We start from the raw sequence: 12,357 nt of genomic DNA, 5'->3' as shown, positions 1-12,357 counted from the left end.
CTGGTCTTGGTTCCTGTCACCGTGTGTAATGTGTGCACAATTGAGAAGGATGCCGGGGAATGAAAACTAACTGTAGAGGGAAGTAAATTACTGGGCCTTAACAGCTGTCAGAAAAGAAAGACAACGTCCTGTTTTTCCGTACTAATTTCTGAAATTCCTGAGGCCTTTGGTGTCCAGGACGGTGCCGAGTGGATTTGCATCTAGTGGTCCTCTAGTGGTAGCGAGGAAAGCTGTCGGTTTTTACAGTTTAATGTACGGTCGTTGAAGTTCCCTTAATTACCCTCACGGTCTGGAACGTCATTGTTATTCGTCTCCCTAAGTCTTAGAGCTTGGATTTGAGGCAGTTTTTTTTTTAAGGCTTCATCTTCTAATGGGACTTATTTCCTTTAAAACCCGAACTAATTCTAACTAGCGTTTGTATATTTTCAAGTACAGTAAATTATGTAATCTCTCTTCCTGGGATACACTTCCCCCTGGTATTGCCTTCCTCACCTGATTCAGGTCACTGTTTTATTGAGACCTTCCATGAGCTCCTTTTTTATAGTTACTACTGCCCCAGTTCCCCTTTCCTGCTTAATTCTTCTCTGTAGCACCTGTTACCATAGGAGATGCTATGTATTTTATTTATTTTGTTGTTTGTATCCACTGATTAGGATAGGGACAGGATGAGGGAAGGGATTGTTGGATTGTTTTTTCTTCACTACTTTTAACCCTATTACTTAGAAGGCAGTGGTAGACACACAATAAATATATTCTTGTTGATAATTGAATTTACTTCTCATGTGGATCCTGTGATGTGATAGATGAAAAGACAGGCTCAGATTTGAAGTGACTTGTCACAGATCACAGAAGACTTGGGGCTCCAGCAAGTCCTCTGACTGTAAAGCCTAGTCTGGCGTTTTCCACCACAAGTAAAGGGCCCACTTGACATTTCTGGTGTAATTAAAAGTTTATGGAGAGTTTTAAAAAGACTTTATTGATGTGTTATAATTATGACAGGCAGACAAATGCATATTGTAGATGAACGTTCCTAGTCGATTCTTTAAAACCTGAATATACCTGTATAAGCAGCACCCAAATCAAGAAATTACCTGCACCTGAGAAGCCCTCCTCGTGCCTTTTTCTAGTAACTGTCATTCCCAAGGGTACACACTATCCTGACTTCTAACAGAATGGATTCGTTTTGCCTGTTTTAAACTTGACGTAATTGGAATCATATAGTATGAACTTTTTTGTGTTGGTTTCTTTTGCTTAACATTGTGAGATTTACCCTCTTTCCTGTCAGTTTATAGAAATTTTTAATAGGTTTGTTTAAATTGTGAACTCATGTTTTTTCATTTACAACTCTCAAAGCCGTAATGCCCTTTTCTCTTCTGAATCAGGAATAGAAAATAAATGTTTTAGAGGTTAAGCAATAGTCACATTTTGATTTGTGTGAAATAGACAAGGCAAAGTTATCGCTATGTGGGTTATCATTTGTTCTTTCAGCTGTGATGGTGGGACAAAAATGGCCTAAACTGATCAATGTCAGCAAAAAGGTCTCTTAAAAAATTTCTTCCTGTGTAACTGGCAGTAGCCAAGTTGGGTATCATCACTACTTTGGTACATCTACAAGTATATACTAGATACCCAGTCTTTGCATTTTGGCAGTCAGAAGCATAAAAATGTATTCCTTCGATCTGTGTGAAACTTTGACAGTATTTATTGGTATAGTTTAGAAGAATAAGCCAGGAGATGTGAGAGCTGCTTTGTAAATTGCATAGTGTTAAAAAATGAAGCTTATTTGTGTTAAAGAGGAAGAACAGGTACAGTAGTAAGAGCCATGCAGAAAGTATTATGAATGAAATGTTTGTTATTGTGATATGCAGGATTGTTAAACCTAATATTTTTCTTGAGGATAGGGATCATGTGTTACTCATTTTCATGTTTCCAATAATCAACTCCTTGTGTTGCTCCAATGAATGTTGGATGAACAGGGAATTGTAAGGGGCTTTTTCAGTCCAGGTGACTTAAATTTAAGAGTATCTTTACTGAGCATTTTTTTTAGCGAGTAAAAGTTGATTTGCCAAGCTTTTTTCTTGAATGAAGTTAAAGGCTAGAACTAATTTTTAAAATTTAGATAAGTAGCTTGTTTTAGAACTTGTGACATAAATTCTGTAGTGAAAATGAATGTTGAGATAGATAGCTTGAGATGATCTATTCAATATAAAGAGAAAAAGAGCAAAGATGACATTAGGGATTGACGTTAATCAATAATGAACATATTGGCCTAATTCATATTTGATACTTTTTTAAGAAACAGTGAATATGACACAAATCTAAATTGAAGTTTCTAATTTAGGAAAAATTACTAAGTACAGTAACAAATACCATATGAAAACACTATTTTAACTTGATGCTTTAGAATCTCTTTTCCTACATTACTTTATCATCAGCAACATCATCTTCATTTGTGCTTTTATGCTAATGTATGTTGTGATTGTACTTTAGTGTCCCGTGATTCCTGTTTTTGTGTATTAAGCCTTACAGGCGTGATAGTCTACTGATTTTTTTAAAAAAAAATAGTCCATGGATTCTTTTGTTTATTGGTTGTGAACTTGTTGATAATGTAGAATGGGTATTTACCTGTTTTTTCTCATTACTTGCCGTTTTTATACCATCAGGTGTCACAGTTTTTAGTGAGTACTTATGTTACCAAACCAGGCTTGAGTCCACTTGCCTGAGCGCAATAAAGCCAGTCTACTGACACCGGGTTGTGGTGAAGGAAACTGCAGCACTTATTGCAGGGCACTAAGCAAGGAGTCTAGGTAGCTAGTGCTTAAAAGACCCAAACTCCTCAGAGGCTTTCAGGGAAAGGTTTTAAAGATAGGGAGAGGGAGGGGGATTGTGGGGTGTGTGATCATCTCATGGACACTCTTCTGACTGGTTGGTGGTGAGATAGTCGGGAGCCAACATCATCAACCTTTTGGTTCCAACAGTTCTGGGGTCTACATGCTTGTGGGCAGCATATAGTTAACTTCTTCCACCTGGTGGGGGTTTCAGTATCTGCAAAATAACTCAAAGGACATGGCTCAGAATATTATCTGTAGCCCTTTAGGAGGAACTAAAGGTCCTTGACTTTGTTTAATGGCTAAACTATTATTATTTTGTCTTGTTTGACTGTTTTATTTCTGCATTTTCTCACTTCTCTTATTAAATTTATTCTTTGGAACTTGGGGAAGCCCTAGGAGGCTAAAGTTTTTCTACAGACAAGGGGCAGACAGAGGACTTGGGAGAGGAGTCTGTTCTGGGAAGGGCCCATAGGGCCCTGCTTTGTTACACTTATGTGTTGTCCAAGGCCTAAGGAGGTCTGGGCCTTGTAGAATAACTCACTTGATAGTACCAGTAGGAAACCATTTTTGTTGAAAATCATTGAGCCATGGGGAAGAAGAAAATCAGTGGCGGGCCCTAAATGACTTTATAGGTCAAAAAAATGTTTGAGGAATTGTGCTAGGCTGCTGGTAGAAAATCCCACCTTTTGGGCAGCTCCCAGTGGTGGAGATAACGTGGAAATACCATACTTGTCATGAGTAAATATAAGTTCCAAGTGTTATGAAAACACAGACAAGGTAGTATTAAAACTTTGTAGGAGATTAAGAAAGGCTTCCAAATTGGGGCTTGAATACTGAATAGAAATTTGCCAGGTGTGTGACTTTGGGAATTTGAGGACTGCTTTCAGACAGTGGCACCATTACATGCAAAGGTGTTAGAGCGCAGTGTTTTAGAGGAATTTTGGCTAGAGCTCCTGGAATAGAGTAGGGAGTAGGCAAGTACAAGGCTGTGAAGGTAGTTAGGGACAGAATTTGTTGTATTAAGAACTTTTACAGGTTTTTAAGTAGGGAATTGAGAAGATGAGGTTGTTTACTTCAAAGGTATGTGTCAAGAATGGCTTCAAGAAGTGTTTCCCACTTAAGTGATCTGAGTACTACTTTTTTAAGACTGACAACTGAATTACCTGTGCTATTAATTACTTAGTATTTTTCCTTAAATTCACACTTTTATGTAAATAATTTCATCATAAGCAACACTACAAGATCACAGATTTTGTTGGCTGTTGTTTCTAACATTTGTTCAGTTTTTTTGTTTGTTTTTTTACTTATAACGTAAAATAATCATGGGCAGTCACTTCAAGAAACACAGTGCTGGAATAAGTTTAAAAAAATTTTGGTCTATAGGAACCCTTCACACTTAAAAATGAGTCCGAATGAACAGTTTTGTTTGTGTGGGTTGTAATTGATATTCAGATACCAGAAATGAAAACAAATCTTTAAAATGTTTTAATAATTCATTAAAAATAATAAACCATTAAATATTAATGTAATTAATATACTTTTATGAAAAATGTATTTTCAAAAACAAAAATGATTTTGTTTGAAGAGTGTTTTATATTGCTTTACAATTTTGCAAGTCTTTTTAATGCCTGGCTTAACAGAAAACAGTTTACATCTGCTTCTGTATTTATTATATTACTGTATATATATTTGTAAAATGTTTGGTTGAAGTGTCTGAAGAAAATCTAGCAGCATACATATATGTGGTTGGGAAAAGGAGGAGTATTTTAATAGTCTTTTCAGAAAATTGTGGACTGTCTTAAATGTTATACCAGGTTTTGACAAGTGATGGTTTCTTAAAGGTTAGGTGCAATGTGGGATCAAACCATATTAGTGAGCTTTTTGTATTCTGTTATGGTAGAATCCATTGTTCTGTTTTAGAATGGATCTAACATGCATGATTTTGCAAACATTCTGAACTTTGGCATTGGAAATGAAGAAGGGGGAATAGATTCAAGATATATTTAGGAAATAAAAGGACTTGGTGACTTCCTAAATAAGGGTAGTGAATGTTTCTGTATTAACATACAGAAAGGAGCAGATTTAGGAGGAATAATAATAAGTTTTGACATGCCTTCTTACATAACATGGTGCACAGTGGTTTAACCTTTTCTGTTGTTGCCCACCTTCCTCAGTCTCATATACTTCCATGCATTTCTCATAGCTTTGACAGTGTACTTGATGCATCGTGAATATTTAGTAAACGTTTTTAAACTAAAGATGCTTAGTTTCCGTGATCATAGAAGAAGAGGATTTACTTCTGTATATTTTTTACATGGTAGAAATACATATTTACATATTTATGGTAAATCAATATACAGATATGGTAAATCAATATATTAGGAAAATCAATATACAAATAAACCAAAAACTTATACTATCAGTGAGAAATTACCAAGTTAACATGTAGATGCTTACCTTTCTATACTTAATTCTGTTTTTTATTTTTACATAAAAGTGCTTTTTGGTTGGTATGATATATTTTTGTAATTTCAGTATATCTTTTCCTACAGTATCTTCATATCTTTCTTTTTTTTTTTTAAAGTTTTTTTGACGTGGGCCTTTTTTTTGGGGCGGGGGGGTACGTGGGCCTCTCACTGTTGTGGCCTTTCCCGTTGCGGAGCACAGGCTCAGCGGCCATGGCTCGCGGGCCTAGCCGCTCCGCGGCATGTGGAATCTTCCCGGACCGGGACACGAACCCGTGTCCCCTGCATCGGCAGGTGGACTCTCAACCACTGCGCCACCAGGGAAGCCCTGATGTGGACCATTTTTAAAGTCTTTATTGAATTTGTTAAGATGTTGCTTCTGTTTTATGTTTTGGTTTTTTGGCCTCGAGGCATGTGGGACCTTAGTTCCCCAACCAGGGTTCAAACCTGCACCACCTGCATTGGAAGGCGAAGTCTTAACCACTGGACCGCCAGGGAGGTCCCTCTTCATATCTTTCTTGAAGAGTTAAAGGATGTTGAAAACATAAGGGACCATATTCTCATGTTTAGTTTGAGCTTTCATTTTCTGAATTGCACATTTTCTTTTTGATAGCTACAAATATTATTCCTACTTTTTAAAAGTAATACATTTTTACCTAATATATTACATTTGCCTTACTTACATATGTCTTACATGTAATACATAAATTTAGTTTCGTAATTTTGTATATTTCTTTTTCAGAGAATAACAGCTTAGAGGTCCAAGATGTCCAATCTGAGGATATTTGCAGTGAATCATAAGAAAATATCCAGCTTGCACATTAACGTAAGTTTTTCTTGTAAAATTAAATGTACTTCAACAGCTTCAGTTACTTGACTTCCCCAAAGGTCTAGTGTATCTCATATACTAGTATATCAACAGTTTCTTAACAGGGGGTATGGGGGAACCTGTAATCAACAAGAAGTATGCCTTATCATTAGTCTATAAATTCATTTTGCTACTTTAAAATCACCTGTGCAGCATTTTGAGACTATCTGTATTCCATTTTTGAGGTCGTTAGCAGCCCAAGATGTTGCACGGTTTTTCTTCAGTGTTTTCATTTCTGATGCTTTCAGACTGTACACCCTGTGATAGGTGATGCTGTCTTACCCTGGCCATTATGAAGTAGAAATTTAAATAGTTTGAGTCTCTTCTCTACTCTTAATATACTTGCTTAGAATAATAGTGTTTTATTGCCAGAAACTTGGTAACTAACGTAGAAATAATACAGAAGGCACAGGTATGCATTCTGTGACATCATGAAAGGCAGATTGTGGCAGCTCAAAATCACTACATACACTAACTACAATTCCAAATATATTGACAGCCATTAAATGTGTATTTAGTGGTCCAGGGATAAATCGATGGAGAACATTCAACCTCTATGTGGGAATATTAGGAGAAGATACCTGGGGAGCTTTTAAAAATGCTATAGTTCCTCCAACTTCCCTTCCTTTTTAAAAGCTCTCCAGGTGATTCTAATATGTAGCCGCTGTTATAAATCTAGGTGAAAACACCTAATGGTTTCAGAGTTCATGACTCGCACCAGCTCTTAATAGGCTTAAAGGAGAACCAAGGGGTATCCAGGGTTAGCAACCTTATTTAACCTTTCTGGCTCTCTGGAAACTTTAGGGTCGTTCTCAAACGGCAGCTGTCAGAATCACCTGGAGGGCTTGTTAAAACACATTGTTGGGCGCTATCCCTAGAGTTTCTGATTCTCTTCTCTGGAGTGGGTCCTGAGAATTTGTCTTCAAATAAGATCCCTGTGATGCTAATGCTGCATGTCTAGGAGAGCCATCATCGAAGGTCAGCTCAAAAGAGCAAGCAGTATTAATTTTATCCTTATTTTTTATTGTAATGTAATTTTGTGTTGTCACTTTTTAAAAGAATTGGAGTTAATAAATTGAGACTACTATATGGAGATTCAAAGCATAATTACGATGTTAAAACTACAGTAGTGAGTTATGCTAAAATAAAATTAACGTCGTTTCTTTTTCTCCTCACTAGAATATGTGTTCCTCAAAAATAAGGGCAAGTCTAAAAAGATTAAGGCTACATGTGCTTCTTGGAAGAAATTACAGTTCCCTACCAGGTACAAATGTTAGGTTCTTCTCATTTTACTTAAACTGCTTGCTTGCTTTCTCCCTTTTCTCTCTGTCTCTCTCTCTTATTTGCAATCTTCTCCCTTATTAGGGGTCTCCAACCATTTTGAAAACAGTGACTCCCTTTTACTTCTTGGCTCTTTCCTTGAGATTATTAGGAGTTGGAGTATTCTGATAGATGCTAGGAGGTAGTACCAGTAGACTTATGTCCCTCATCTGCTGTCCATCCTCATGAGCTGAGCAAAGGGAAGGGTCGGCTCAGAGGTTTAGCAGTGAGTCTACTTGTAGAGTGCTCTTGCTGTAAAATGTTGATTTTCCTAGTTCATTTCTGGTTTTTATACAGAAGTATTTTCTGTTAATAGAGGTTTAACAGGATAATTTATTTTGAGGGTTCTTAAGAGTAGTTTGGTTTAATATTTATCTGGGATAGATTAGGTTAGGTAATATGGCTATTAAAAGCCTGAAGGCTGAGGAACTGGCTGCAGTTGCCCCTTGAACACAGATTTGAGCTTCGATATAAGTTCAACCATGTAAGAGTCCACTTATATGCAGAATTTTTTCACTAAATGGGTACTGCAGTACTACATGATCCACGGTTGGTTGAATCTGCCCATGCGGAACTGAGGATACAGAGGAACGATGTGTGCACAGGGCAGGCTGTGAAGTTATACTTGGATTTTTGACTGCACAGCGGTTGGCCCTTCTAACCTTCAGGTTGTTCAAAGGTCATTTGTACTGTAATTCTGAATGTGCTTCTTGTGTTTGAAGTAAGCAAGCATGTGGGAGACTTAGTGAAACTACAGTTGACCCTTGAACAATGAGGGGGTTACAGGTGCTGACCCCTCAAACAGTTGAAAATCACATATAACTGTAGTCAGCCCACCGCATCTGCAGTTCCGTGTGCAGATTCAACCAGCTGCAAATCGTGTGCTGTAGCATGCATGTATTGAAAAAGATCCTTGGATAAGTGGGCCCACACACTTCAAACCTGTGTTGTTCAGGGGTCACCTGTAGCTTCATTCTGTAGCTGTTCTCATTACCATCTTTGTCATGTGAGAATAATGGAGTAAAAATACCAGTTGGCTGTGTGACTTGTTAAAGGCATGTGAATTTACTGTTCTGCATTATTGGTGTATATCTGGGTTTCTATATTTTGCCCGTACAAATTTATCTATAGCAGTACAGATTATCTTTCAGTCTTCAAACTGCTATCAGGTTTTCAAAATGTAATAGAAGTCATCATAATTTATTATAGAAGTTTGGGAGAACTGGTTTAAATAGCAGGAAGGTATAAATTAAATTTATAAATGTAACTTCATTGTTTCTTTAGTATTAATAGAATAAATGGTAAGCATGGAGTAAGTCATTATGGACTTTTTTTTTTCAGAAATACTGTTAGTTTTTACAAGTTGGCCCTTTACAAGTATTAGATTATTATAGCTTCTATTCAGTGTTACCTCCCAGGCTATCTTTATAGGTATCATGTCCTTGGAATTGCTGAGGGAAGGTAGGTTTCAAGCTGTACAAAAACTCATTATTAGCTGATATGAGTATCACTCTTTGCTCTTCAAGCCTTGACAATGTAGGTTTACAGGACTGTGCTTATTTTTTTTTTTTTTGGTTCAAGATCTACTAGTGTCTGAAGATTATTGTTATGAACATTCTACTTTTGAAATTCTATGTATTATAGAATTCTATTATAGAATTGTAGCAGGTGGCAGAGATTGGGGTAAATCTATATTTTTCTAAGGATATAATCTAGAAATTGATGTTTAAAAACTTTATCTTGTTTTATTGTCATCCACAGGTTTTTTTAGAGATTGCAAGAAAATAAATTTTAGGTAAATGAGTGTTATATTTAGCTTGAATTTTACTTTAATTGGATTTCCTTTAATAGTAATTTTACTATTTGCTTAAAATTCTTTTAATTTCTTTCATTTATAAATTAAAGGAAATTTTCTTTAAATTTAACAGTTGAGTTTTAACACTCTTTCCATTAGGTTTAATAGGAAATGATATCAAGTCCCTTCATTCCATCATCAATCCTCCTATTGCTAAGTAAGTACTGTCATTGATATTGTCTTTTCCATAGGCTGCCAGGAAGAGTTACAGGTTTTTCACATAGGCTTAATTCAGCATTTAGTGAATGCTCTTAATTTCTGTAACTTCCTGCCCTAGCTAATTAACTATAAATAGATATTGGTATGTATCTTAAAAGCTATTTTCTTGTCTCAGTTCGATGCTAAAAATTTTTAATGTAGCAACAGCACACTTTTCATAGAAATTAATATAAGGTAGTCACAAAATTGTAGTTAGCTCTTTTGTTACTTAGCTGTTTTGTCAGAGTAATGTGATAGTGATATGTTTTCCATTTTTCTAGTTTTTACACCATTATATAAATTGTTGAAATACCAACCAGCTTTGAAATTTGTGCAGCATATTTTGGTTTTACAATTTTAGTAATGTCCACCTTATAATACATGTCTTTTTTTAATTTTTCCCCTTTTAAATAGAATCCGTAATATTGGAATTATGGCTCATATCGATGCAGGAAAAACTACCACCACAGAAAGAATATTGTATTATTCTGGATACACAAGATCACTGGGAGGTTAGAATGGATTCCTCCTCTCACCCTGCCCCCCCCCCATTAGAAAAAAACATCAATGGAAAATATTTTGATTAAGAAGTCAACCTAGAGACCTTGAGTATGGCATGGAGGCACTGCTGTCTAAACCACAGCATAAAGTTAAGGTAGTTACAGTACTCCAAAGGGTCTTTTTAGGTTCAATTAAACAATCAGACTCACAAGACTATCTTGGGCTATAGTTGGCACTGGTCTACTCAGAAGGCTGTGAGACAGGAAACATAGCTTGCCAGCAATAGATGTTTCTTTCTATAGAAGTTCTTATAGCAGTCCACATAGCTGTGTGGGAACTGTCTTCTTTGGCCACCCAAAAGCGATAGCTTAGTTGCAAGGTAACAAGATTCACAGGAGCCACCCTAGCTTAGAAGACTCATGCCCCGTAGGAACGAGCATCTCTTGTTACAGCTCCGTGGGTCATCTTCCTGGTTTCCCGCAAGGGGCATGCCATACCCCACTCAGGGAAGCCTAAAGCTATGTATCTTCAGCAGGTATTTATAATTCATTATTTATTCTTCCCAGGTCAGATGTAGTTTACCAATTGGAAATTATTTTTTCCATAAGTGTGTTGCCTAGCAATGCAGTTGGCATACTTGTTTTCTGGGCTCTAGGAGAAGAGAGCCAGAAAGTTAACCAGAGGTCAAATTCCCATGCAGAACAAGAAAAGATTTCGTTAATCCTTAACCCCCAGTAGTAGTATAATTTACCTAAGTTTTGAATTTACTTTTTTATTATAGTATGTCAAAAAGTGTGGTTCTTTTTTTAAAAAAATTTATTTATTATTTATTTGGTTGTGCTGGGTCTTAGTTGCGGTAGACGAGCTCCTTAGTTGAAGCTTGAGGGCTCCTTAGTTGCGGCTCACCGGCTCCTTTAGTTGTGGCATGCAAACTCTTAGTTGCAGCATGCATGTGGGATCTAGTTCCCTGACCAGGGTTTGAACCCGGGCCCCCTGCATTGGGAGCATGGAGTCTTAACCACTGCACCACCAGGGAAGTCCCAAAACTGTGGTTCTTGACCAGGCATGCACATTTAATGCCCATGTATCTTTTAAAGATTTTGTTTTGTTTTGTTTTGTTTTGTTTTTAAATAACAGTGCCCTAGCTCCACTCTGAAAATTAAGATTCAACATGTCTGGGTATGGCCTGGATGTCTGTATTTTTGCATCACGTATTTTGAAACTTGTATTTGATTCACACACACTTATGATTGTTATATTTCTCTGATGAATCAACCCTTTTATCATTATGAAGTGCCTTTCTTTATCTCTGGTGAAACAGTTTGTTTTGAAATGTGACATGGAGGTCATCAGGTCCAGAATACCAGAAGTGGAAATTAATGTCTTTTTCAAACGCTCCACAGTGATTTTGAAATGTGCTCTATTGAGACCTATTTCTCTAGACCCTTGGAATTGGCTGAGACTTAATGTTTATAGAGGAGAAAACCACTCACGATTAGAATCTTCATGATGATAGGTTCCTAAATGTATAAGCACATGAATTTCTCATAGAATTTATTGCTGTGTAAATGGGGAAATAACAGACAGCAAAACACTGAACATTGTTAGGCTTCCTCTTTTGTATCACGAGTCTGATTAGAATCCTTCCCTCATATTCCCTGAGTGTATCCTTTTTATTTTTTTATTTTTTTATTTTTATTTTTTGAGGTACGCGGGCCTCTCACTGTTGTGGCCTCTCCCGCTGCAGAGCACAGGCTCCGGACGCGCAGGCCCAGCGGCCATGGCTCACGGGCCCAGCCCCTCTGCGGCATGTGGGATCTTCCCGGACTGGGGCACGAACCCGCGTCCCCTGCATCGGCAGGCGGACTGTCAACCACTGCACCACCAGGGAAGCCCCCCGAGTGTATCCTTGAGTCGAGGGTCCAGATGAGGTGGACGCAGGCAATTTTCAAGTAAACAGTTATTTTTTAATTGTGGTAAAAAAACACACAACATAAAATTTACCATCTTAACCATTTCTAAGTGTACAGTTCAATAGTGTTGAGTATATTCACATTGTTTGCAACTATTCTACAGAACTTTTTCATCTTGCAAAGCCCAAACTATATGCCCGTCGAACAACAACTCCCTATTGCCCCCTCTGCCCAGCCCCTGGAAACCACCCTTATACTTTCTTTTTCTATGAATCTGACTACTCTAGGAATATATATATATATATATATATATATTAGATACATATATATACGCACATGTGTACACACACACACACACACACACACACACACACACACACACACACATAAACTAGATATGTTTTGA

The 12,357-nt window shown here is 37.1% G+C and overlaps 1 protein-coding gene across 5 annotated transcripts in view; it reads left to right on the top strand.

The window, feature by feature from the left end:
- Positions 1-12,357, top strand: part of GFM2 (GTP dependent ribosome recycling factor mitochondrial 2) — a 48,631-nt gene that overhangs the window by 325 nt on the left and 35,949 nt on the right. For 2 of the 5 annotated variants that reach the window (XR_009563388.2, XM_030845751.3), the window contains exons 2-5: positions 6,039-6,122; positions 7,344-7,428; positions 9,439-9,496; positions 9,952-10,049. Coding sequence is in view for 2 of the 5 variants with exons in the window: in XM_030845751.3 (XP_030701611.1) it covers positions 6,063-6,122; positions 7,344-7,428; positions 9,439-9,496; positions 9,952-10,049 (301 nt within the window). In the remaining 3 variants the exon portion in view is untranslated. The other 3 variants (XM_030845770.3, XM_030845796.3, XM_030845789.3) reach the window with 3 other exon arrangements.

The sequence above is a fragment of the Globicephala melas genome, chromosome 3, assembly GCF_963455315.2.
Source record: "Globicephala melas chromosome 3, mGloMel1.2, whole genome shotgun sequence".
NCBI lineage: Eukaryota > Metazoa > Chordata > Mammalia > Artiodactyla > Delphinidae > Globicephala > Globicephala melas.
This window is presented reverse-complemented; position numbering and strand designations above follow the sequence as displayed.